General features: G+C 48.3%; 2 protein-coding genes and 2 long non-coding RNA genes across 12 annotated transcripts; 2 read left to right on the forward strand and 2 right to left on the reverse strand.

Moving 5' to 3' along the window:
- The first annotated feature begins 2010 nt into the window (after positions 1-2010).
- On the forward strand, positions 2011-4412 carry FAM187B (family with sequence similarity 187 member B). Its single transcript, XM_069078606.1, has 2 exons — positions 2011-2699; positions 4088-4412. The coding sequence occupies exons 1-2, from the start codon at positions 2011-2013 to the stop codon at positions 4410-4412; spliced, it is 1014 nt and encodes a 337-aa protein (XP_068934707.1).
- Positions 4413-12327: 7915 nt separating this feature from the next.
- Positions 12328-20879, reverse strand: FXYD5 (FXYD domain containing ion transport regulator 5). Of its 6 annotated transcripts, none has more exons than XM_069078649.1 (10): positions 20739-20879; positions 19650-19719; positions 18123-18209; positions 17932-17994; positions 17636-17686; positions 14838-14900; positions 13188-13214; positions 12993-13067; positions 12751-12796; positions 12328-12626 (listed from the first exon to the last, which is right to left on the reverse strand). In XM_069078649.1, the coding sequence occupies exons 1-10, from the start codon at positions 20862-20864 to the stop codon at positions 12611-12613; spliced, it is 624 nt and encodes a 207-aa protein (XP_068934750.1). In that variant the 5' UTR covers positions 20865-20879; the 3' UTR covers positions 12328-12610. The 6 variants fall into 6 exon arrangements, with proteins under 6 accessions (XP_068934750.1, XP_068934749.1, XP_068934754.1 ...); XM_069078648.1 differs by having other exon boundaries at positions 12328-12635; XM_069078653.1 differs by lacking the exon at positions 20739-20879 and adding an exon at positions 20145-20272 and having other exon boundaries at positions 12328-12635.
- Positions 18750-26107, forward strand: LOC138154169 (uncharacterized). 4 transcript variants are annotated; one of them, XR_011166559.1, is made up of 5 exons: positions 18750-19728; positions 21153-21218; positions 24814-25276; positions 25742-25774; positions 25907-26107. It is a non-coding gene; the product is annotated as an uncharacterized lncRNA (long non-coding RNA). The 4 variants fall into 4 exon arrangements; XR_011166558.1 differs by lacking the exon at positions 18750-19728 and adding an exon at positions 20355-20498; XR_011166556.1 differs by lacking the exon at positions 18750-19728 and adding an exon at positions 20863-21062.
- On the reverse strand, positions 21225-24801 carry LOC138154166 (uncharacterized). Its single transcript, XR_011166553.1, has 5 exons — positions 23283-24801; positions 22693-22767; positions 22417-22450; positions 22124-22140; positions 21225-21661 (listed from the first exon to the last, which is right to left on the reverse strand). It is a non-coding gene; the product is annotated as an uncharacterized lncRNA (long non-coding RNA).
- Positions 26108-27256: the final 1149 nt, after the last annotated feature.

Here is a 27256-nt window from a genome sequence, read left to right on the forward strand (position 1 = left end):
CTGGACACAAACCTGTCTGGGGTTGGAGGTGACCTTCAGAGTTTGAGTGGTCCAAAGGTTTGTAGCAGCAGCAGTGGCCCCAAAATAGAGGGTGCCGGTGGCATTCACCAGGGTGGCATCAGCAGCTCATGGCAGGGAATGCATCTGCACAGCAAAGGATAGCCACCAGGAAGAGAGATCCCCAAGCCTGGCCATTTTAGCAGCAAACATGGACTGAGAGTTCACATTGTAAGTATATAAAACACCTTATAAGCAGTCCGCTGACCGCTTGCTGTTGTGATGAAATCTGATGATCGGCCTCCTGGCAAATAGAAACATTAGTCATGAGTTGTTACTGAATCCTGTTTTAAGTTTTCCCTTGTATGTGTCCTGTGTTTAGCATTACTTGAATAAATTACCTGTCCCATCTCTGATTCTTATAAAACTTTGGATAACTTTTCTGACTCCTCCTTTTTGGAGAGGCTATAACTATGAGTAAATCATCCCAGGGTTACCAGTATGAGAGACAACATGGCAAAGAGGGAGAAAATGAGAGTGAGAAAAGGGAGGCCTCTTTCACTAGAGTTGTGCTTCCTGTCAAACCATATGCTTGGGTCCAGAACAGAGAGTGGGTGCAGTCCCCTCGCTGGACCCTGTGGTAACCCAGAAGTTCTTCTTTGAGATTAGAATTTTATATATCTGCCTCATTTCTTAAATATAGAGAGAGCCGAGTCAAATTTATAAAAAATAGGAACCATTCCCCAATTGATAAATGATCAATAGATATGAACAGTTTTCAGATGAAGTAATCAAAGCCATCTATAGCCATATGAGAAGGTGCTCTAAATCACTGTTGATTGGAGGAATGCAAATTGAAACTATTCTAAACTACCTTGTACCTGTTAGATTGGCTAATAGGACAGAAAAGAATGACAAATGTTAGAAGGGATGTGGGGAAAATGAGATTAATGCATTGTTGGTGGAATTGTGAACTGATTCAACCATTCTATAGAACAATTTGGAACTATGTCCAAAGGGCTACAAAGCTGCATACCCTTTGATCCAGCAATACTACCAGGTCTGTATCCCAAAGAGATCATTAAAAAGGGAAAAGAACCTATATGTACAGAAATATTTATAGCAGCTCTTTTCTGATGGCAGGGAGTTGGAAATTGGGAGGATGCCCATCGATTGGGGGGAATGGCTAAACAAATTGTGCTATGTGATTGTGATGGAATACAGTTGTGCTACAAGAAATGATGAGCAGAATGATGGAAAGACTAGAAACCTGGAAAGCATGGGCTGATGCGAAATGAAATGTACTGTGTACAAAGTAACAGCAATATTGTAAGATGATCAGCTGGGAATGACTTAGCTATTCTCAGCAACAGACAATCTCATCCAAGACAACTCTGAAGAATTTACAATGAAAAATGCTATCCATCCCCAGAGAAAGAACCGATGGTGTCTGAATACAGATTAAAACATACTTTTTTTAAAACTTTCTTTATTTTTCTTGAGGTTTTTTTTATCTATGTTTTCTTTCACAACATGATCAATATAGAAATGTTTTGCATGACTATACATGTATAATCTATATTGCATTTCTTGTCTTCTCAATCAGGGGAGTGGGGAGGGAGGAAGGGAGATAATTTAGACTCAGTTTTAAAAATGAATGTTAAAAATTGTTTTTACATGTAATTGGGGAAAAATAAAATACTAAATAAATTTAAGAAAAAAGAATTTTATGTATCTGCATCTGTCTATGTATCTATATGCGTATAACTTGGAGGAACGTGCTTTAAAATAGAAATGAGTTGTTATTGTTATTTGGGTGTGTTATTTAACAGCTCTGTGGTTCTATAAGACACTGGTGTCTCTGAAGAGCATGGAAGGAAGAAGCTTGGGGGAACATCCTCAGATGCTAGGAGGGCATGGGGCAGGTAGAAGGGAAGGCAGGCTTCCTAGATTCCATAACTGTGACTTCATAATAACCAGACCACCCTGCTTCATCTACTATCCCACTCTGCCATGCCTTCCATCTTGCTGTTTTTCTATCTTTCTCTTCCTGGGCTCTGGGCCTTGGAATCCCTTAGATGTCCCCCAGGAAGTCATTCCTGCCTTGCCTTCATCACCCCCAACCCAATCACTCTATCTTGCCCTGCCAAAGATTCTACCTGGTTCTTCCAGCCCCTATCCCATCCCTTCCCCAGGAAGAAGTTAGCGATCCCAGAGGTCAGTGGAGACCTCCATCTACAGCATACCTCCACAGACCAATCAGGCATCTACAGCTGCCAAGATGAGGCAGGTAACATCAGGGAAGTGTATAACGTGGACTTTCAGGATGGGACCAAGCTCTATCTCAGCCATAGCCAACTGGAACATCAGCCCCTGAGGAACCAGACCGTGGGAAACAGCAGCCAATGGACACTCTTTACCCAGTGGGGGCCCTGGCAGGCTTGTGACCGCTGTGGCATTCAGGGGGAACGGAAGCGTGTGGGTCTCTGCTATGCCATGAGATCAGACCGGCATGGGCTGCCCTGTGGGCTGGCCGACCTTAGCCCACAAGAGCTCCAGCGGGGGCCTGAGCTGCAGATTGAAGGTTGCTTTGTCCCCTGTGGGCACAAGAGCCCCGAATCCACTGTGGTGCTTTATGGAACTTACAAGCTGGATGAAAATAGCACTGTGTGGCTCAACTGTCCCTTTGCCACAATCTACAGGTAACAGGATCCAGGCATCTTGCCCCTAGACTGTCCTTTAACCTATAGACCATCTCTGTGCCTTCCCCAGAGGCTGGTATTCTCTTCCTTTAGGTAAATCCTCCCTCTTAGATGGCAGCTTCTGGGCACCTCCCCTTGGGAGTTAGCTCTTGTTTTCCTTTGGCAGTAATTACCTTGACTCTGGGTGACTTATTCACCAAACTCTAATTTGTTTTCCTGCCCTGGGGTTCCCTAAATGAGCTTGTGGTTACTCCTTCCTCAGCTTCCCCCTGTCTCCACTCCTTCCTTCCAAACAGCTGGAGAACCTTCTTCAGAGTTCAGAAACCTGTCTAGCTGTGAGACACACCCCAGCTCCCAGAAATCCCGTTCCCTCAGCACTTGTATACTCAACACACCATTCAGCTTAATGAGGTTGGATTAGTCGTGAGGTTGTTTGGCTTTTGGGGTGTCTAGGGCATTGGACCTGGAGGCAGGAAGATATGGCTTCAGATGCCACCTTAGACACTTAGGAGCTGTGGAAACTTTAATGCTCTGGGATTCCATTTTCTCTTCTGTAGAGAGAAGGGGTTAGACTCAATGACCTGGAAAGGTCATTTTTGATTGATTTTTAAATACTTTAAGTACCATTGCCTTCCTTCCCCATCCCTTTACTCAGACCCTACAGGGACCCCAAGAGTGTAAAGGAGGGACAGGGGTGTCCCCTCAGGAGATTATCTTTAGGCCCGTGTGATTTGATTTGATTTTTCTCCATGGCACATCATCCCATCTGCAGACGAATTGAATTGTGAAGGGGTGACTGGCATGGTGACCAACAACATTCCAGATCTAAAAAAAAAAAGAGCTGGATAGATAGACTCTGGTCAATCAGCAAGCATTTATTAAGCACCTACTGTGTACTGGGTACTTTGCTAAGTGATGGGGCTACAAAGAAAGACCAAAGACAAGTCCTGCCCTCAAGGAGTTTACAACCTAAGGAGGAAAGTCAACACATCAAAAGAATTGAGAAGCAGGGAGGGAAGGGAGCTGAAGAAATCCCTGGGAAATGTTGAAATGACTGCCCTGGGTCCTCTCCTCAAACAGGACAAGTGGGAGGAGCTCTCAGATCCTTCCATCCATCCTCTCCAACCAGAGGGAATAAGGGGCCCCAGGGATTGGGGGGGAGCATACTGAGGAGGTGTAAATTTCAGAGTTGATATGATTTACCATGATGAAATCCAGTGATGGGATTGGGATTGACATTCAAAGTCTTAGGCTTAGTTTCAAAAATCAATTCCACAGGTAGGAGATGGAGGGAGGGTGTCTAGACCTTGGGTCTTCCTGGCTGTGGGAATGCTGAGACATCAGGAGGGGGAAGGGAGACCTCCTGGCTCCCCATGTTTTCCTGGCAGGCCAGTGAGCTGGGAGTCGGATGAGATCTCACCAACCTGGCTGCAGCAGTTAGCTCCCAACAACTCGGGCCCCATCCTGGATCTCCCCTCCGGAGGCAGCCGCCTGCAGGTGTCCACTTCTGGTGCTTACCGATGCTACGTGGCCCGCAAGCTGGCGGGGCGCTTCGATCCTGCCTGGAACCACAACACACCGGTGACCCATGCCCGGTCCGAGCTTGTCCACATCTACTCCATGATTGAGGCTGTCATGGTCATGGCTGTCCTGCTCCTTATTCTACTCAGTTTCATCCAAATGTGCAGGACCAAGCTGAACACCAATGTCTAGTGATGAAATAAAGTGGGACAGTGACATTTGTCTCTGGGTCTGCGGATGGGGGCTGAGGGAGGAGGGCTGGGCTTGGTGGGGCTATGTGTGCCTATGTGCATGTGTGCGTGTGTGTGTGTGTGTGTGTGTGTGTACGGTAAGGCATGTATGTGTATTCTAGGGGGTGTGCATTTATGATAAGGCATGTGTATGTATAGTAGGGCATGTGAGTGTGACCAAACAGTAATCATCAGTCCTTTCAAAATTCTTTCTCATTTCATATCCTAAACCAGAGATTCTCAAATTTTGGGGGGTTCCTGGACATCTTAGGCAGCCTCGTAGAACTCATAGACCTCTGATCTTAGAATAATGATTTAAATGTATAAAATAGAACACATTGTATTACAAAGGAAACCAAATATATTGAAATGAACATGCATTTACCCCCTTCCAAATTCACAGATCTCTGCTGAAATAGCATTAGAGAATAGGCAGACCCTACACAGGTCTGCGAACCCTCTGAAGAATCCCCATCTTAGATTAACATGGAAACCTAGAAGGAGACTTTAAGGACAATTAGCCTATCTCCCACCGCCCCCCCCTTGTTTTACAGGTGAAGAAACTCAGGAACGGGGGACTTAAGTAAAGGAACTGAGGTCACCCAGGTACTAAATGTAAGAGGCAGATCGAACCCCGGTCCTCTGGCTCTAGAGGGCAGCAAGGTAGCACATTGTAGAGAGTGCCAGTCCTGGAGTCAGACACTTACTAGCTGTGTGACCCTGGGCAAGTCACATTACCCTGTTGACCTCAGTTTCCCCATCTGTAAAATGAATTGGAGAAGGAAATGACAGACCACTGCAGTATCTTTGCCAAGAAAACCCCAAGTAGGGCCACAAAGAGTCGGACACAACTAAAAACCACTCAGCAACAACCCCTGACTCTTAAAGCCAATACCTTTCCCCCCTATTGCACTATATCTCAGTGACAGTCTTTCATTTTACAAATAAGTAAATTGAACCCCAGAGGGGTCAAATTCCTCACCCAAGGTCACCAGCTAGAAAGTGGCAGAGATGGGATTTGAAACCTGGATCTATAACTCCAAACCATTGAATCACATTTGAGACAGCATTTATTAAGCACCTACGGGGTACCAGACCTGTGCTGAGTGCTAAGGATGCAAAGAAAGGCAATGAAGAAGATACCACACAAACAACTCTGTAGGTGTGTGTGTGTGTGTGTGTGTGTGTGTGTATAGGATAAATTGGAGGTCCCTGGTGATAAGTCCTGAAAAATATGATTTCCCTGTTTTTGAAGGAGGAAACGGAGGTTCAGAAAGATCAGGCCACTGGCCTTGAGATGGGAGGGACTCCATGCTTCTGTGTCTCAGGGTGCCTCGGCAGGTGAAGCCGTGTGGCTGAGCATGGGTCCGGTGTCCGTGTCTGCAGCTGCCCAAGTATGTGACTGTTAATATGTTTGCAGGCAGTAAGGACTCCTCCAGGAGCCCATGGCTGGGTGGGGCCGATTCTACAGCTGCCTAGCCTTTGCCCTTCCAGACACACCTGTGTGTGGTCCCACCCCCTGGTAGCTCCACTCCCAGCCCCTGCTCAGGGTGACAGTTAACCAACCACAGCCTGTACATTTCAGAGGAGGCCACCTCCTAGCTCATCAGTGTCCTTGGGAGGTGGGGGAAGAGTGGGCAGGGCTGAGGCGATGACTTCTCTCTATAGATGAGGAAACCAAGACAGTGGGGCAAGTGCCCCTGGTGAGGATAGGGCCAACTCTTCCTCCTCCTGCCCCTCCAGCATTCCTCTACCAACCCTTCTGGGCTCCTACTGCACTAGCCTTCCCAGAACTTGGCTCTCCTGGGCAGTGCCAATAAAGCCCAGGCGGGTGGTTCCTGGCGGTGCAGTGCACTCCCAGCCAGCTGGCTTACGCCCTGGATCTGCGGTGCGGCAATGCTCCCTCTGATCAGGCCTCACGTCAGCCCTTAGTCATTCTGGGTAGCAGACAGCAGGTCTGCCAAGGGCCGAGGGGAGCCGGAGACGGGACAAAGCAGGGTGGAGCCCGGGCAGGGCAGCCACCACAGCCCCAGGCTAGAAGTAAGAGAACCTTAGAAACAGGCTAGGGCTGCAGAAGAGGACATTGAGACCGGACAAAGCCAAATGGCTTGCTAGGAAGTTGGGACTTATACTGGTCATTAATAGCCAAGGTCAGTTTCAGCCCTAGATTTTCTGCCTCCAAATGCATCATTCTCAAGAAACCCAGTCTTGGCTTTGAGGGTCCTTAGCTGTGAGAAGTCAGACAATCTATAAACGTGTATTAAATACCTATTCGGTTCTGGGCCCAGGGAACAAAGACAAAAAGGGAACAGTCCTGGCCCTCGAGGAGCTTATATTTTATCCAGGAAGATAACACCCACACAAATAAATTCAAGATATATACAAGGCAATTTCAGGGGAAAGACCTAGGTGAGGGGGGTGGAAAAAATCAGGAAAAAAGGCCTTATGGAGAAGGTGACATCTGAGCTAAGAAAAAGCTAGGGATTCTAAGAGGAGGCAAGTAAAGAGATACATTCCAGGCATGAGATACAGCCTATGCAAAGGTATGGAGATCAAGTCCAATGTAAGGAATGGTAAGAAGGCCAACTCACTTGGATGATAGAGTGGGTGACAGAGGATGATTTATTATAAGATGAGAAAAGTGGGCTGGAGTTTACATTCTGTTACTCGGATAAACTCAAAATCTGATGTCGTTGCCTCTTCATGACCACTTTTGGGGTTTTCTTGGCAGAGATCCTAGAGGGGTTTGCCATTTCCTTCTCTGGCTCATTTTACAGATGAGGAAACTGAGGCAAACAGGGTGAAGTGACTTGCCCAGGGTCACCCCGCTAGTAAGTGTCTGAGGCCAGATTTGAACTCAGGTCTTCCTTCTGGACCTGGAGTCAGGAAGACTCATCTTCCTGAGTTCAAATTTGACCTCAGACGCTTCCTAGCGGGGTGACCCTGGGCAAGTCACTTAACCTCTCTCAGACATAATTTCTTTAACTATAAAAGGGGTATAATAATACCACCTGCCGTAGAGAGTTATAGTCAAGATCAAATGAGGATATTGGCAAAGTACTTTGTAAACCTTAAATATTTTTTACTGAATCTGATTACTTATCAATTCTACCTCCATAGCTCTTGCATCAATCAATCAATAAACATTTTATAAAGGAACTACTATATGCCAAGCATTGTACTAAGCACTAGGGAAACAAAAAGAAGCAAAGACAAGCCCTGCCCTCAAAGAGTTTCCAGTCTAATGGAGGAGACCACATGCAAACAAATCTATACAAAGCAAGCTCAATACAGGATCAATAGGAAATAATTAGCAGAGGGAAAGCACTGGAATGAAGAGGGCTTGGGTAAGGCTTCCTGGAGGAAGGTCACTGATTGGAGCAGAGTAGGGAGAGTTCTACAGGCATGGGAGACAGCCAGAGAGCATGCCCCGAGCTGGGAGATGAGATGTCCTGTTCATGGGACAGCCAGGAGGCCACTGGAAAGATAGGAGGGAGCAGGTTATAAAGGGCTTCGAATGCCAAACAGCATTTTGGATTTGCTCCCAGAATTTATAGAATAGGGAGGCTGACATGGTCGGGCCCATCCCTTAGGAAAGTCAGTGTGTTGGCTGAATGGAAGACAGGTTGAAGTGGGGAGAAATCTGAGGCAAACAGAGCCCCACCCACCCCCAACCCCAAGCAGCCACTGAAACAGTCCAGGTGTGGGGTGTGAGGTGGCCAGGGCCTGGACCAGGGTAGGGGCAGTGTCAGAAGAGAAACGCTGCAGATGAGACATCACCAGGCCTTGGAGACAGCCTGGATGTTGGGGAGGGGTTGGGAGAGAGCATCCCTCCAGGATAAGGGACTGCCCTCTCCAGTGATAGGGAAGGGACCAAGGGGGAGCATTTAGGGGAAAGTTGTTTTGTACATACTGAATTTCAGATGTCTCCTAGACCTCCAGGTTGAGATGCTAAGGCATTTGGAGATGTGAGATTGGGGGTCAGCAGAGAGTGGGGCAGGGAATCATCAGCATAGACACATGGTCATTAAATCCATGGGAGCTGATGAGAATTCCAAGTGAAGTCGTATGGAGGGAGAAGAGGATACAGGACAGAACCCTGGGGGACACCTAGGGTCAGAGGGCAAGGTCTGGAGGAGAGAAAGGGGGAGTGGTCAGATAGGTGTGAAGAGACCTGTTTGAAGGACATTTCTCTCAAACTGGGGATACACAGTGCCCCTGCACATACACCACTCCTAGGGAGTGTACAGAGGTCATGAGGTGTAGGTATAGAAAACACACATGCCCAAAGGGGACCCCACAGCTCCTGGCTACTAGAAATCCTCTTCACGTTTCATAGGGTTCTCTGAATTTCCCCAGAGTTGAAAAGTGTAGCTTTCTCCTGGGTTCCAAGAGTCTATGTCTCTGCTGCATCTGCCTGGGGGTAGTGGGCCCTTCTCGCTGCCACAAAGGGTCTCACTTCCTAAGGTGGCTACCATCTTGTACTTTTCATCAGTTACACATACTGTTTCCCCATCCCTCTATGGGCACTTCTCCTGTAGCCACTAAAACTCTGCTGACCACAGCTGTCACCTGTCACAGCTGGAAGGATCTTTAATGGGATTTGGGATTTCCCCAAATCTCCAGGCTGCCTGGGCACTTTCATCTCAGAATACTCCTTTGTTTAAGATCAGGAAAAAGTAAACCAAAGTCGGAGCTGTCTGGTCTGGACTATACCTAAGGGCTTTACCCTTTTGCCTTCCTCAGGGCATTAGCTCTGAGGCTTCTCAATTTCCAGGTCAGAGATTGGAGAACTGAAGCCTAGCCTCTCCTCTTGGGAAAACTACCCTCATCCCTTCCACATCTCCACTTTCCACATCACAGTTTCACGTATTTCAGGTCAGCATAAGAAATTACTGTAAATGGGAATTTGGGGGAGGTTTTGTGGAAACCGCAATATTTTTACTTAATGTTGACCTACATATAGCCTATCATCAAATACTTCATCCAAATTTTACAATAAGGTACTGCAAATATCCCAAAAAAGAAAAAGAAAAAATTTAGATTTCTATGATGTGAAGGGAGGGGCAAAAATTTTAAGCAGATTTTCCAGATGGGTGGTTGCTGTCCCCAAACCCCCAAGATGTGGAAGGGATAACCATTTTTGTCCTCCATATGTCCTCTGCTCTAATATGGATGGGTTATCTTCTAGGGGTCTCATTTCTCCAATAACAAGGTCAGTGGCAAGGGAAGGATAAGGAGAAAGAACCTCCTCACCCTCTCCAAGGGTGATGCCCTCTCACAAGAGCTTGGGTATTACTCTCTCTTCACCACTTGACTTTATCTTCTCAACCAATCACAAATGTTTCCTGGGTGGCTGCCATCTGATGCCTAAATTAATTAATGATTTCTCAGTCCCATCCCCACCCCTCATACTGTGATGAACTTATAGGAAAATCTCTTAATAATAGATTATTTAATTGATTGATTGAATGAATGATTGATTAATGGAGAGGAATGGAAACCCACCTTTCCAAATCCATCCCCTTCTCTTGACTCATCCAGCCACTCTCCTCCTTCAGGCCCCTCATCACCTCTCTAGATACTGGACCATGGAAGTAGCCCCTAATCAGTCTCCAGGATTCCAGTCTTTTCCATATCTAAGTTTCCACATAACTGTTAAATATTATTTTTGATTAATTAAATATAAATATTCCTGGAACACAGGTGTGACCACATCACTGTTCTGTTCAAAAATTTTCAGTAGACCTCTGTTACCTCTAAATAAAATAGCACTGACATAGACAGATAGATAGCATGTATAGAGGTATGAACAGACAGATATATAAGGTGGATAGATGGAGGAGAGACAGAGAGAGAGGAAGAGGGAGAGACAAAGAGAGAGACAGAGAGGAGAGACAGAGACAGAGAGAGACAGAGACAGAGAGAGACAGAGAGAGACAGAGACAGAGACAGAGAGATTGATGTGCAAGTCCTGCATGAATGAAATATTTTAGCAGCACTTTTTTGTGATTACAAAAAATTAGTAACTAAGTTGGGGTTTCATAAGAAGAGGAGTGACTGGAAAAATCATGGTATATAAAAGTACTTGAATATTATTGTTCTATAAGAAATTATGGATTCAAAAAAATTGGGGGAGACTTCTATGATCTAATGCAGAATGCACATGACAGAAGGGAAAATGAAAAAGCATCTATTAGGCACCTACTGTGTGTCAGGCACTGTGGTAAGTGCTTTACAAATACTATCTTGTTTGAGCCTCACAATAATCCTGTGTTTTACCCCCATTTTACAGCTCAAGAAACTGAGGCAGACACGAGTAAAGAGACTTGCTGAACTTCCAATTTGAACTCAGACCTTACTGACCCAGAATTCTACCCACTGCGTGCGCCACCTCGTGGCCTCAGTTGTGATGGCTACAACAAGGTAAATAAAAATGAAGATTGACTCCGCCATCTGATCCAAGGCCACCCAACTCCTGCCTCCCCTGTAGACAGAGGGGAGGTGGGCAATGGGTGTAGGAAAACCAGGGCACTGAACTCATTGTTTGCAAAGGAGGTGCTGGGAGGGGGTGGGAGTGAGAGTCATAATAAGAAAAGAAGAGCCATCCTAACAGCTGCCTTTAGACAGAGCCTTAAAGCCTGCAAAGTCCTGTAGTTACCTTCTTCTTTAATTCATACGATAATCCTGAAAATAGCATAAATATAGATGAAGGCTAAGGAAAGAGGCTGGTGACCTTAGAGAGAACCATTTCAGGAGAGTGATAAGGACTATGAATGTATGTGTACATGTGAGTTGATGTATGTAGATGTATATTGTGTAGGTGTGTATGTATGTAAGGCACTGTGTTTGTACACGTGGGAGTGTGTGTACGTGTGAATGTATGTGTGTATACGCATGTAGGTGTATGTGAGAAGGTATGTATGTACAGTGTGAGTGTATGTGTACATGTGTATGTATGTATGTAGGTGTGACTGTGTTTCTAGTTAGACTTTACCTAAGTTGAAGGCAAGAATCATAGGATCAAAGACCTGGAAGGGGACATTAGACAACTTCAGATCCAACCTCCTCATTTTACAGATGAGGAAACAGAGTCCTAGAGAGGTCAAGTGATTTCCCCAAGGTCACACAGCCAAGAAACATTTGAACTCAGATCTTCCTCCTTTCCTGATCCTCCCTCCTTCTGTTAGTTCTCTCTCTGTCTCTCTCTCTGTCTCTCTCTGTCTCTCTCTGTCTCTCTCTGTCTCTCTCTGTCTCTCTGTCTCTGTCTCTGTCTCTGTCTCTCTCTGTCTCTCTCTGTCTCTCTGTCTCTCTCTCTCTCTCTGTCTCTCTCTCTCTGTCTCTCTCTCTGTCTCTCTCTCTCTCTCTCTCTCTCTCTCTCTCTCTCTCTCTCTCTCTCTTCCTCCCCTTCTCTCTTTCTCCCTCTATTCCTCTTTCCTCTTTCTCTCTCCTCTCTCTTCCTCTCTCCTGTTTCTCTGTCTTCTCTCTTCCTCCCCCCTCTTCTCTATCTCCCCATCTCTCTCTTCTCTCTTTCCCTCTTCTGTTTTATCATTCTCTCATCTTATTTTTCTTTATCTATATACTTATCTTTATATACTTACACTGAGACTTCCCCTCCCCCAAATGCCATAGAATGTAAATTGCTCAAAGATAGGGATCTGTGCACCCCCCAGATCTGTCCAGTGTTCTCCTAGAATTCCCTAGAATTAGGGAGATGAGAACTCAGTCTTCAGCTACAGCAGGACTCTAGGTACAAAGTGTGGATGCCATCCACTGACCAGGCTCTGGTCCCTTCCCTTGGCTTCATCCCCATGAATCCCATCCCTTCATGTCCACTCAGCAGAAGAGATGCCAGCCCAAGAACCAACATTCATTCCTCCATTTGTCCCACAAATGTTTATTGAGCATTTGGCACCATGATAGGTACTGAGAAACTTGGGATCTTGGGTGGGGGTGGGGGTGTCAGAGGCCAGGGAGACCTAGAAATTGGGGGAGCAGGTATCTTCTTGAGAAAGAGGTTATGATAATGAGAAGCCAGACAAAGGATCAGTCAGTGGTACTTTCTTCCCAGAGCTCCCTGAGCCTCAGGGCTGTCAGAGTCTTGGGGGGTCCTTCCATCGCCATGGTTCCATTGGTACCTCTTGGTTAGCGTTTGGGGCCTCAGGCTTGGGACACCCTATAGGCACTTTGAAGGAACAGGAGTACACAGAGAATAGGCAGTGAGAGGAAGGACTTCCCCACTCTGGCACCCCTTGATCCTCCCAGCCATCCCCCCCCATCCCTGCTTTCCACGGTCTCACCTTCGCTGCTGCCTTCTGCACCAGCGGAATTGGCGGCACCGATCACCTGAGAGGAAGAATGTGAATCAACTCTTGGCCTTGGGTCCTTGGGTCACAGATGGGGAAACCTCACCCCAGAGGCGGGGTAAGAATTGATCCCCAAATCACAGTCAGGCAGGGGGCAGAGCTGGTCTGCAACTGTGGGACCCCTGACATGCAGCCTAGACCTAGAACCTCTGAACCCCCCAGCTTCTCCTCCTTACTGGTAAGGATGAGGATGCCTGTGATGAAGAGTAAGGCAGCTGCGATTAAACCCCTTTTTCTGAGAGTGTATTCATCTGAAAGAGAAAGAGGAGGGGGAGGGGGTCAGGCGTGGAGCATTCCAAAGGAGAAGGAGCCCCTTCGTTTCCCCTGCCTCCTCCCCTTCCCTGGGTCCCCAGGCTGGAAGAATGACTCACTACTTTTGAAGGGATTCCACTCCTCACCTGGGGAAGACAGAAAGAAAGTCAGGGGGAGAGGGCCTTCTTTCTTGCTGCTCCTCCCTTCAACTGTAGTCTTTCCTTTAGAAAGTAAGCTCCTGGAGGACAGGGACTGTCTTTCTTCCAGACACCTAGCAGCAACAACCACAACCAGGACTCCACCCACTCTGACCTACTGTCTCCCATAGTCTTCTGGAGTTCTAGACCAAGTCCCCCATTTGACAAATGTGAGGAAACTGAGGCCCAGGAATTGAAGTCATTTGCAAAAGTCCAATAGGCAGTGACTGGAAGAGACAGGATTTGAACCCAAGACTTTTCATTTCAAATCCAGTCCTCTTTCCACTCTATGACCCTCTCTCCCTGGTCTTGGGTTTCAATTCAACTCAGTCCTTCATCTGTAAAATGAGCACAAGAAGGAAATGGCAAACCACTCCTGTATCTGTACCAAGAAAATCCCAGATGGGGTCACAGAGAGTCGGACGTGACTAAAAACACGTGGACATGAACCACCACAACAAAATCCCTTAGGAAGGCCCAGTCTGTGCAAGGCCAGGATTTGGAGCCAGAGACACAAAGAAAAGAACCACACCCTAATAATAATGGTAGCTAGCCTTTGTTGTTGTTGGAGTCGAGTCCTTGGTGACCCCATTTGGAGTTCTCTTGGCAGAGATACTGGAACAGTTTGCCTTTTCCTTCTCTGGTTTATTTTATAGATGAGGAACTGAGGCAAACAGGGTGAAGTGACTTGCCTAGGGTCACACAGCTAGGAAGTATCTGAGGCCAGACTTGAACTGCTGAAGATGAGTCTTCCTGACTTCAGGGCCTATATCCTATCTATCTTCTTCCCCACCTAGCTGGCATACGGCACTTAAAAATTTGCAAAGCACTTCAATTCTATCCCATTCCTCTTCACCACCACCCTGAGAGGCAGGGATTATTCTCCCCATTGTACAGATGAGGAAAGTGAGACAAACAAGAATTTAGATCGATTTGCCCAAGGTTACACCGCTAGAACTCAAGGCTTTTTGACTGTCAGTTAGTCCTTTACCCACTTCACCATGCCATGCTATTCTTCTCTGGGGAAGTAATTGGCTCACCGCTCCCTGGATGACACCACTCCCCTGGCTGACTCTTGGTTCCTGACCCTCAAGGAGTTTACATTCTATTAGGATAAGCAGAGAGGAGGAAGGGGACATGCTGGGTAAGGAGTGGGGTGGTGCCCAAAATGGTTAGTTGAATGATGTGAACAAAGGAATAGAAGGAGATATATCTAGTGTGTGTTCTAAGGGTAAGGAAACAGGATAGCCCAACTAGGGGATTGTACTAGATATTCTTTGGGGTCTCTTTCCACTTGAGATCCTGTGATCCTAGAACACAGGTCCCCAGATTCCTAAACCCCAGATTCTCTGCTGTTCTAAATGGGTTCCTACAGGATTAGGGAGGAACTGCTGTGACTGGGTATAGGAGGAAGGAGAAAAGGGGGGAAGAACCAAATCCTATCACCTCCTTCTCAGAATGATTCCCACAGTGTGTTTGTTTCCCTGTCAAAACCTTCCTACCCACCCCCATTGGAATGGGATGATGGATCCCTCCCTCCCAACCAGGGCTGGGGGTACAGGAATCACTGACCAGAAGAGATGGAAGGGGTCTGGGGGTTTGTTCTGCTGGTCACAGTTCTAGGCTCCAAGTTACCTGTAGAACACAGGAGAGAGACTTTGTGCACAGGACACCTTATGTTCTAATAAGGTTAAGAACAAGCATGTTACTAGCATTGTTGCTTCTCAGCCTCAAAGAGGACCGTGACATCAGGAAGGGGATGTCATGATATGCAAGTGAATTGGACTGGGCTTGCAAAATCACCAGCCTCACCCTCCCTTCTGCAGCCATCTGAGTCAGAACATCTGACGATGGCTCAGAATGCAGGAGGGCCCTCTGCCCTTTTGAAGCTAAGGCCTTTCCCACTACGAAGAGGGAGAGAAAAGGAGAGGGCCAGGGAAAGTGCTAGGAGTAATTTGAGCCCATTATTGCTATGGCAGAAAAGAGGGAAAATTTTGTCTATTAAACAAGAGGAAAAAATTATAAGAGATAAAAGAGTATACCAAGCAAAGTATCTGCACATCAAAACGGAGGAAACAAACAGCTAGGAGTAAGTGCGAGGCCAGATTCGAACTCAGGGGAAAATTCTTGACCCCAAGCCACTCAGCACTGTATCTACTATGGCGCCACCTACCTGCTTTCATACTGTCTACTACCCATTTAGTTATTCATTCATTCATTCATTCAACAAGTATCTCTCTGCTCCAGTTGACACCATTAAACTCTCCTCCCCCTAGAATCTCTTTCCTCCCAACATCTTCATGACATTGCTCACTCCTGAGTGTCCTCTGAACCCTCTATATTCTCTTTCTCTGGATCATCACTCGTATTCCAGCCCTTCTGTCCTGACCTCTTGGCAGTCTCATCAGCTCTCATGGGTTCATCTCTGTCTCTCTCTCTCTCTGTGTCTGTCTGTCTCTCTCTCTCTCTCTCTCTCTCTCTCTGTGTCTGTCTGTCTGTCTGTCTGTCTGTCTCTCTCTCTCTCTCTCTCTCTCTGTGTCTCTCTCTGTCTCTGTCTCTCTCTCTCTCTTTCTCTCTCTCCCTCTCTTTCTCTCTCTCTGTCTCTCTCCCCTCTGTCTCTGTCTCTATATATAGTATAGATCTCTATAGATCTATCTATCCAATCTCCAGCCGCCTATGTGGTATTTATATTTGGGTAGCAGCATGATAGAAGGAAAAGAGATTTAGAATCAAAAGGCCCAAGTTTAAATCCTGACTGCTTTTTGCTTCCTGCATCATCTTGGGAAAATCATTTCACTTGTCTGGTCCTTGGTTGCTCACCTATAAAATGAAGTATTGGACTAGGTAACTTCTAAGGTTCTTTCTGGTTCTAAAATCTGCAGTCTTTTATTTTATTTTATTATACCAATATTATATTTATTATTATATTATTCTATCTCTATGATCTCAGATCCACACTCTGATCTGTCTCCTCTGATCTGTCCCCATGCCACCAATTCCATCTCCAATTAGGTGAGCCATAGATACCTCAAACTGAATGGGCAGCAGCACGGTGGGACAGAAGGTATGCTGAGGATAAAGAAATGGATCTGGATTCAAATCCTGCCCTGGATTCAAATCACCTACTAGCTGAGTGAACTTGGACAAATCATTCCATCTCTCTGGGATTCAGTTCATCTTAACACTGGGAGGTTAGAGTAGGTGACCTTTAAGGTTTCTTCCAGAACTAAATTTATAATCTAATTAACTCGCTCTTACTCACTGCGCCACCTGGCATCCCCTAGAACCCAGATTTTTTAGATCAGTCGTCTATCTGCTTCACAAATTTAAATTAAGTTATTAAATGAGGCACTCTGCAAATCTAAGTGCTAAAGTAAAGTCAGTTATTATTACTATTATTATATTAACAAAGACAGTTAAAAGTGGGGAGGCGCTTTCAAGGGCCATGGGACAAGGCCATGGGAGCTGATGGAACATCAGGGCACCACGAGAAGTGACAAAGATGAACAATAGGAGGAAATACAGGCAAAGAGATGAATGTATGAAAAGAGAAGGATGAGCTCGGCAATGTGAGAAACAAAATAATGATAAGAGCCAGAAAAATCTGAAAAACAAAATACCCATCCAGACAAAAGAGATCTGTAGCGGGTACGGGCAGGAAAAACATTTCGGTTATCTTGCTAAATGATTATATTGCACTTTTAAAAAAAATTGACTACGTGGTTAGATGTTATCTCTATAAATAACAGCATTTTACAGTGGGATGCCAGAATCTGTGCATTAGAATGTTTGTTTCCACTGATGGTCACTAAGCTGAAAAGAGATAATATATGAAAATGGAAGGGTCTGCAGTTTTCAGAACGGGGACCTCCCACTGATTGAGTAGTTGAGGCCCAGGGAGAAGTTACTGGTTCAGGGGTGCACAGTAAGTTGGATTTCTAGGGGGGAGACCAAGGTTCACTTCTCTGAGGCTGTCCTTGAGGCTCATTTTCTAAACTGTGAAATGAGGACTGCATGATGGCCTCAGAGATATCTTCCAGCTCTAAACCTGTGACCCCAAAGGTCAGAGACAAGATTTGAACCTGAGGTCTCTCTGACTCCAAACCCAGCTTTGCCTCATCTACCAGACACACTGACTCTTAGAATAAAAAGGAAACTTAAATCTGATGAGGGAAAATGTCACTGTTATATGGGGAAAAGTGGGAGGGGGGAAGGCTTTCTGAATCAGGGGTCTTGAGCTGGTCCCTGAAAGGCAGGGAAGGATTTAGAGAAGATAGAAGCTCTCACCATGGCATGAGTAGAAGGTGACTGGATTATACAGCATGAGAATCTTAGGGCCCTTCATCATTGCTCCCCACTCTCCCACTTACCCATCGCTGAGGTCGTTTCCATCTTATTCTCTGGCTGGGTTTGGCCTGTGTCTTTCCCCCCAAGGAAACAGAGGAGAAGGGGCATGAGAAATGAATGGAGGCTTCCCTCTCACAAAGTTTGGGACCCCAGGCCCTTTGGACAAGTTTACCCAAAGTTTCAAACTCTCAAGTCTCAGCCCATCTCACTCCATTTGCAGCTGAACTGGGAAATGCGTGTGGAGTTACTATCCAGGAGCCAGGACCAGGGTCCGGGTCAGTCTCCTCTTCCTCCCCCAGCACCCATGAACCCCACTTACCCTCTCCATCCTTGACAGGATCCCTCGAAGTCAGCTGGAACTCTGAGGTGGTTGGGCTTAGAGCTAGAGGTGGGGCAGAGTGGGTGGAAGGGATCTCTTGGGGCTCACTGTAGTTCCTATGGTAAGCCCCTACATCTGCCAGACCCCCTCCCCCAAGTCTCTTCCCTCCTGACGTCCCCTTTATCGCTCACCTGTGCTTAAGCTTGAAGCAGGTGGCTCCTCAGATGAGGTGGAATGGTTATTTTCCATCATGTCTAAGTTGGGGATCATCGATGTACCTAAGTGGGGCACCATGGACATGTCTAATTGGGGGGCCAGTGGGGGTTGGGAATGGGGGAGGGAAGGGCCTTCCACCCCACCATCTTTCCTAGCTCACCCACCTCCTACTCAAGGCAGAGCTATATAAACAAATCCTTCTCAGTGGTAGCTTTGGGAATTAAAAAAAAGAATGTCCCAACCCCCTAACATTTTATTTTAACTACATTCAAACTTAGAAGCCCCTTTACCATAAATCTAGACTTAGAAAGGGCCATCTAGTCCTTCTATCTTACAAAAGAGGAAACTGAGGCCCAGGGAGGTGGCATTTCTTTGACCAAGGTCTCACAAAGGCAAGAAGGAGCAAAATCAGGGCTGGAGCCCACACCTTCTGACCCAAATCCAATCTATTCGCTGTGCCCCATGGGCAATGGTCTTTCCATTTCTGCCCAGTAAAGCCCTGTCGTTCTTTTTTTTAATATTTATTTATTTATTTGCTTTTTTGGAGGGGGGAGGGCAGGGCAATTGGGGTTAAGTGACTTGACCAAGGTCACATGGCTAGTAAGTAAGCCCTATCTTTCTTAAAGATCCAGCTCAGGGGCCAACATGAAGCCTTCTCTAAATCCCTCTTCCTTCCCTATTTGGAAAGTACTTAGCACAGTACATGGTATCCAGTAGGTATTTTATAAATGCTTCTTTCCTTCCTGGTAGTTACAATGGGAAGAGTGTTGGCTCTGAAGTCAGAAATCCCTACCCTTGGCTCTTTCTACCTGTGTGATCTCAAGTAAATCACTTCACTTCCTCAGTTTCCCTTTCTGTAAAATGAAGGGTGGGGACTAGATGTACTCTGAAGTCCCTTTCTTCTCTAGGACCTTATGGCACTTTCTTTCTGGGACTCAGTTTCCTCATTCGTAAGACGGGACTGGAACAAGTATCCATGGAGGTCCTGGTCCAGGATCCCATATAGAAGGCATTGTCCTGGTGTGCTCCTGTCAATGTGAACATTTCCTCCAACAATGCAGATTGCAGCCCATTCAGGCTTGCTAGAGAATTGAAACAGAGGATGTCCCAAAGGGTGATGGAGAGGTGCACAGCTGAGCGTGAGTGGGCTGTGAGACAAATGAGGAATTAGGAAGGAGAAGCTGTAGAGAGGACATCCTCCAAGAAACGCATGTGTGTGGAGGAAGGCGGGTTAGTGCCGTGGAAAGATTGCGTAATAGCTGATGTGCTCAAGGGAAGCCCACGTTCCCTGGACTCCTGGGTTGTACTCAACGGAGCACATTGACAGGAGTTGGTGGGGACAACAAGCGTGGATGGGTTGTAATCTGGGAAGGACTGAAAGCAGTGACCCAGTTCCCACCCTCAGGGAGCAGAAGGTCCCAGCGGGAGTGTTAGAAAATAACAGAAGACTGCTGAAATCTGATGAGAATCAGGGGGAAAGGGGAAATCATAGTGTGACTCACCTTGGGTCCGTGAAGATGGGGCCGAGCCCAGGAGAAGGAAGAGGAAGTAGAGGAAGCCTGAAGCTGACATCTGTAGGAGGTGGTGTGGTGATGGGGGTGAGATATGAGGGGAGGGGGTCTCCAACTTTCTGTAGGGGCTGCTGGAAATTGGGGGGGGGGGGTAGAATCTGGGGAGAGCTGTGGGTCTGGCATTTGAACTCAGATCTGTGTCACATCACAGACCAGTCTCACTCCCAGAAGCCCTTCCTCTGCAGAGACTCCAGGGGAGGAAGTGGGGAGATGTGGGGGAAAATGAATTCCTCTGTTTCTCCCACTCCCATAACTCATCCTCATCTCGGCCACCCCGCCCCTTGCTCCCCTAGAGGAAACAGGAAGCAACCAGCCTAGGGAGGGTTTGGCAGCTACTGATGCAAGAGCTTGCTCGGCCCTCCTCTTCATACCCCCCTTCCTCCGCTTCATTTTCAACCCAGGCACAGGGTTCTCCCAGTCCCTTACCCTGCCAGGGGGCCAGGGTCAAACTGAAAGGAGCTGGGATGGATGGGCCCACTTCCTTCCCTTTCCCTCTCTGGGTCTTTCCCCCGAGCTGAGGAACCCAAAGGGAGGGAGGGCAGAGAGGCTTCATGAGTAACGGTCTCCTGCTCTCGCAGGAAAAAATGACCTGGCTGGAGATGGGGGGGGAGTGGAGAAGGGGGGCACAGTCAGAGGTGGGGCCATGGGGAAAGGGAAAGAGCGTAGAGAGAGAAGAGGCAAAGGAGAGTCAGGCTAGGTGGGAGATACTGGAAATAGAAAAGAAACCTAAGAAAGAGAAGGAGACAGCACAGAAAAGGGAGAGGATGGGGAAGAACAAAGGTAGCAGAGAAAACTCAGGGACCAGCAAGAAAGCCTGGAGGGAGTAACTGAGAGATAGAGAAACTCAGAGAGGGCAGAGGCAGCTAGGAGAAGCAGAGGGGAAAAGAGGGTTCGGAGGAGAGCCACAGAGACAGAAAGGGACGGCCACATGGGCAGAGAGGAGAAAGGGCCCAGGCTCAGGAGATGATGCTGGGCAGAAGATCTTTGCCCCCTTGCCCCAGAGCGCACGGCTGGCTTTACCTTGGAGCTGGGGGGTCCGGAGCTGGTGGCCTTGGCCTGGTGGGGACAGGCAGGGCGGGGTGGGGAGCCGAGGTGGGAGGGGGGTGTGAGAACGGGGCGGGCGGGGGCCAAGACTGGGAGAGTCATTTCCTCTTCAGCTTCCTGGCTTCAAAGCCAGGGGCGGGAGCCAGAGAGAGACTACGCAAGGGTAGAGTGGGGGACACCCCAGTATGAGAGAATGTGGGGGTGAGGTATAGCAGAAGCCCTGTCAGGAAGCCGGCCAGGGTGGGACATCTTGGAAGCCTCTATGTGTTCTCTAATAGGGAAAATGACCAGGACAGTCAGGTTAGGAGGAGGGGCGAAGGAGGAGTTCAGGGTCCTTGGGATACTCCCATTCTTCCCTACCCTTTATCTTTCCTCTTTCCCCCAAACAAGAACCAGGAAGGACACAGAAAGACCAGAGGGAAAAAACCCTGAATCCACATTTATTGAGCTCAGAAGGTAACAAACCGGGGGTTGGGGCTCAGATGCCTGAGTCCCAGGAGGGCAGCAGGGGATGGGGGGCGGGAGGGACTGGATACCTGGGATTTAGGGCAGGGATTGAATGTGGGGAGTGGATGTCTGGGTCCTAGGAGGGGACCAGGGTACTGGATGCCTGGGTCCATGAAGAGGAGTAGGGGTGGATTTTATTGCAGAAGTCTCAGGGAGGGGGGCCAGCCCTGCCCCCAAAGGGGCTCAACGCTCTGCGCCCTGGGTACTCCCTGTGGGGTGAAGAGTCCAGTTTGGGGCACAGGCAGCTCATATAGAAGGGGAACATTCACTGGTGGGGGGGGGCTGGGAGCAGGGAGCCCCAGCAATCTCCATCCCTAACCCCTAGGGTCTTTGAGATGGGGGCAGCAGCAGAGCGGGGTGGGCCTCCTCATGTTACACGGCTCCCCCTGGGGCTGTGGGGAAAGAGACAGGGGAATAGGGAGAGAGATACAACCTTCCACCCCAATTTCCCCTTTCCCCCACACTCTCACACTCTCATCTTTGGATACTGTGCAACGTGCACTTGGTGGCTGGTTAATTCCAGCCTGCTATTGTCTTTCTTCCCCCTCCCCCTAAGGTGATAGGGATAGGGACTGATTTCACAGGTAGAGGAAACTCCCAAGTCTCCTCTGATAGTGTTAGCAGGCTTAATCCAAGAGACAGAGTAATTTGCCCAGCATCACACAGTTACTACGCATCAGATGTAGAACTTGAGGCTAGGTCTTCTTCACTCTGAGGACAGCTCCCTATTCAGAACAGCCCAAGAGGAACGCAGCTAGTTTTCTGCTGTAGTATCCACCCAGGTACAGACTATTCCCACACCCACTTCAACACACACAAACACACACTCCCTAATTATGAGAATTGAGACTTACAGTTTTTAATGGTCGGACTGCGGGAAGAAAGGAATGAGAAGAGATTGTGAGGATACTGAGAGAGAGAGAGAGACAGGGAGACTGATGGGGCAGAGGAGGCACAGAGACAGATGGAGACTGAGACAGTGGCATATAGGCAGAGACAGATAAGGAAGGTGACAGAGCGTAACAGAGAGATGAGCACAGAAGTAGATACAGAAGGGCATACAGGGAGAGTGCAAGCCAGATAGAGAGACTGGGGGAAATAGAGGAAGCCCACCCTCATCCCTAACCCCCGCAAAAACCCTTCTGACCTGGAGTCTGACTTCCTACACTTCACTTTCTTGCCTGTGGAATGAGAAATAGGAATAAGTAAAGAAGAAAATCTGAGACTAGAGTTGGGAGCCAGGGAAAATAGTCAGGAAGGGACCCACCCAAACTCAGCATGGTTGCCGAATAACCCTGGGGGTGGGGATGCTGTGGTCTGCAGAACCAGGGCTTGTATAAGGGAGCCAGAGCTCTGGGGGAGGAGCTCTGGATTGGGAGCTGGAGGAGGGTAGGTTCTGTGCAGGTAATGAGAAGGCACTTACTGAGTATAATGAGGATGCCCAGAACAAACATGATGGTAGCCAGAGTAAGTCCCACAATACGAACAGAGTCATAGTCTGAGAAGGAAAACAGCACATACGGTGATCCACCTATATATAGACTTCACCAGCCCCTCTCTCCAAGCCTCCATCTGCTTTACCCCAACTTCTGTGGGCCTCAGTTTCCTTATCTGCCAAATGGGACCTTATGGAGGTGGGGGGTAGGGCCTGAACTCAGATTTTGAATTTAACACAGAAGAGAGATGAATAAACCCTAATTCCCATCTTTCTCCCAATTGGTACCCCACTCCCAACTCCCAGACGTCCTCTGTCTGCTTTAGGCTGCCCCCTCCAAATGCTGATATGGCCTCGAAAAAACCCCACTATATTTGTTTTAACAGTAGTTTGAGCCCAGAATAACTTCAGGGGGTGGGAAACCTCCCAGGCAAACCCAAGCCAACAGGATGTAGACCTGGGGCAGGCAGGAAAGATATTTGGACCCTCAGCCATGACTGGTGCTCTCCTTGTGGCTGAGTGAGAGGACTGGGTTTCTAACTCCCTCAAGCCCAGCTCCCACCATATCCCCAACTCACCATAGTAGAAACGGTCAGGTTCCTGAGAAGTGGCTGAGGGGAGAGAGAGAAAGAAGAGGAGAGAGAGAAAGAGAGAGAAAGAGAGAGAGAGAGGAGACAGAGACAGACAGAGACAGAGAGAAAGAGAGGCCTAAGACTCTGTCTCCTCTCCATCCCTGACACTACAGGATAGATCCTGGTCCTGCTGCTTACCACCTGTGACAGGGGCGGGGAAACTACAGCCTGGAGGCCACATGTGATCCTCTAGGACCTCCAAATGGCATGTGGCCTCAAGGCCACAAGTTCCCCACTCCTGGCTATGGGAACCCAAGCAATTCACTTAACCAGTCTGGACATCAGTTTCCTCACCTGTAAAATGAGACTGGACTACATGTTCTTTTTTTTTGGGGGGGGGGAGAGGGTGGAAGGCAGGGTAATTGTGGTTAAGTGACTTGCCCAAGGTCACATGGCTAGTAAGTGTTAAGTGTCTGAGACCAGATTTGAACTCGGGTCCTCCTGGCTCCAGGGCCGGTGATCTAGTTACTGCGTCACCTAGCCACCCCGATTCCATGTTCTCTAAAGGGCCCTTCGAGCTAGCATTTTTTTAGTACTTTACAAATACTGTCATATTTGATCCTCACAGCCCTGGGAAACAGGCTCTATGATCTCCATTTTACAGATTCTACATTTAGAATTAAGGCAAATTGAGGTTAAGTGATTTGCCCAGAGTTGCACAGCTGGAACTGACTAGGCAGGATTTTAGCTTAGGCCTTCCTGACTCCAAGTCCTTGACTTGGCCACCTCTCCACTCACTCTGTGGTCCAGCCATACTGGCCTATCTGCTGTTTCTCACCCACAGTGCTCCATTTCCCATCTCTGTGTCTTTGCCCTGACAGTCCCCCAGCCCAGCAAAGCAGGCCTTCCTCCACCCCACCTCTTGGAATCTGATTTACTGCAAGATTCAGCTCAGCTTCATCCCCCTAGTGGCTATCAACTTCCAGCCCAAATTAACTTGTATTTATTTTCAATATATTTTATATAGGTCATATTTGTATCTATATCAGGTACATTATATTTATAATCTTTGTCTTCTACCTATGTCTATCTTCTATCTCTATTTATCTATCCAATATCTTCTATCCAACATCCCTCAAGCTCTCTTCTATCTCCTATTTTTGTATATCATCCATCCATGTGTCCATCTATCCATCCATTTATCTATCATCTATTATCTGTCTATCCATCTATCTCTCCATCCATCTATCTATATCTATCATCCATCCATCCATCTATCTATCTGTATTTCTCTGTGTCATCTATTTCCCTGAGAGAATGCAAGTTTCTTGAAGGCAGGGAGTGGTCCATTTTTGTCTTCATGACCCCCAAATCCATCAAAGTTCCTACCACATCCTAGGTGTTTAATAAATACTTGTGGACTGACTACTAGCCCCAGGAATTCTTTTAGGGCTTGATTGATTGGCAGGTATCTTAGCAGTAAATCTGTTCCACCTCCTTACACGTATACCTAATTTCCTCTGTTTCATCTTTCTAGACCCACTTGAGAACCTCCTCCTCTCAGAAGTCTTCCTGGTTTCCACTTTTATCCTTTGTCCAGCGAGGAAGATAACTCACATTCATATAATGCTTTAAGGTTTGCAAAGTTATCCCCATTTCACAGATGAGAAAAACTGAGACTAACTGATTCCCCCCCAGGGGACACAGCCAGTAAGGCAGGATTTCAAGCCCGGTTTTCTTGACTCCAATCTCCAGTACTCTAGCCACTGTACTTGCTTCCTCCCACCCTGTGGGAGCTTTCTCTCTAGACTCTCCCCACCCCACCACAGTTCCTACCCTGTCACTCCTGCCCTGTCTGTGTTTTGTATCTCTTTGCAGCCTCTCCCCTCAGTCTGAGGGTTCCCCAAGCTTCTGCCACCTCAGATGGAAGAGGAGTGTGACTCATGACTGTTCAGGATGCTTAGCACAAAGGATCAGGGAGTTTGGAGGGAGGCTTCCCCGTGAGTTGGGAAGGGGAGCTAGACACTTTTCTGAGGTCCCAGGCAGCTTTCAGATTCCAAGATTCTGTGAGCATAAAATTCTCATGTTCTAAAAGACTCAGCTCGACAGCATTCTAGGAGCTCATTTTCTCAATTTCCCGAGGCTGCAGGATCAATTTTTGGTACCCAGGGCTTCTCCCTCTCCAAGATTTCCTCCCCATCCCAGCTGCTTTATTCCCCAAAGCTCAGGGAAGGTAGGAGGATGAGGCCCCTCAGGATAGAGCATCGCTAGGGGGTGGAGCAAGGAGAAGGGATGCATTACCACAGGCCCGTTGCCAAGGAGAAGCTAGGGAGGGAGGGGGTTGCTGCAGCAACTGGGGCATTCTGAAAGGGAGGGAGTGTGATGGGGGAGGGGAGATAGGGATTGGGAGAGGGCCTGGGGGGAGGGAGCAAGGTGGTCAGACACCCCCATTCTTTCATCCTCAGGCCCCAAGCTATGGAGCCTGTTCCCAGTCTTGGGTAAGTGGGTAGTCTGGGAGGAGGGGCATATGGGGAAGGGTATTTGGGCAGGTCTCACTCTGGAGCCCCCAGATTCTCCATCTAGGTAAGGATGGCATGGGAAGAGCCTTTCCCTTTGCTCTTTCCCCCTAGGTCACCTCTCTCCTCTCTGAAAATGAGTTTTCTCAGTGACTGCAGGACAGAACACGTGGCTTGCTCCCTCCCCGTGGATTTCCTGAGACCTGAGATTCCCCTCAGATGATGTTGGGTTGGGATGAGGTTTGGACTCCTTTGGTGTGAGGTCTGTGTAGGCCCATTGGTCATCGATCAGAACAAACCAGCATCTCCGGGAAATTGCTGTCTCTGGGTTCCTGCCAGACAGATGTCTGGAGAAGATGCACCTCTCCCCCACCCCCACCCCCAGCACAGGCACACCAGTCTTTTCTCCCCAGCTCCTCCTTGCCCAGACCCTATTTCCCTGTTACCCCTCCCAGAAACTCCTCTTTCCAAGCCCTCCTCTCCTCAAGTCCTCCCCAACCTAGAGACTGCTTTTATGCAGCCCCTTCTCCACACACTACCCCCCCCCGCCCCGCCCAGCTTCTCTTCTCCGATCCTTCCTACCCAGAGTCTTTTCCCACGCAAACCTCCCACGGAGCTACCCCCACCCCAAGACTCTTCATTACCCCTCTCCCCATCAGCCTCCCCCTCTCCTCTCCAAAGACAAGGTGCGAGAGCTTTCTCCCCGGACTCTCCCCACCCCACCTCCACCATCATAACCATCTGAGCGTCCCAGGTTTGGGAGGCTGCTTCAAACTTGGGGCTCATTGGGTCCAGGAAAGGCGGGGGTCTCGGAGCTTGAGGGAGGCTGTAGCTGCCGCTGTATACATGGAAGGTTGCGGGAGGGCTTGCATTCAAACACAGCGACCCCAGGTGACCCGAGTGAGTCTGAGGCGACGGACACACCCCGGAGGAAGGCTCCCCCCCCCCCCCCCCGGCTCAGCAGAGGGGAGGGTCCTCTCAGCTCCGGTCCCTCCCCTCCCCTCCATGGGTGGGGTCACTGCGGCTTACAGCCCCTGCAGGCACGCAGTCCCCACTGCGTGCACTCTCTTTCTCCCCGCCCCCCCGCCCCAGTCTCTGTCTTTTTCTTAGGCTCGGTCTCTCTATCTGCCTTGGTCTTTCTGCTTCTCTCAAACATTGGCTCTGTCTCTTCCCCTGTCTGGGGGGTGTATTTGTCCAATCAAGGCCCTTTAGCCGGTGGAAATGATCCACAGTAACATCTCATCCCACCTACCCCACCCCCACCCACCCCCAGACCCACCCGCCCCCACCCCGTCAGGAATCCTCGAGAGACACGGATAGAAACGGAGTCCGGGACCGAGACAGATGCCACCCCCAGGGTCGTGCACCTGCATATATGCAGCCCTGGATGTCTCCTCCACCCCCACCCCACCCCAATAAACAGTCACACTCCCGCGCACACTTATCCATCCTCTACAGCATCAC

This window comes from Petaurus breviceps, unplaced genomic scaffold (genome assembly GCF_028583685.1).
Source record: "Petaurus breviceps papuanus isolate PSGF00001 unplaced genomic scaffold, PetGlider_PUasm1.0 91041, whole genome shotgun sequence".
NCBI classification, from domain to species: domain Eukaryota; kingdom Metazoa; phylum Chordata; class Mammalia; order Diprotodontia; family Petauridae; genus Petaurus; species Petaurus breviceps.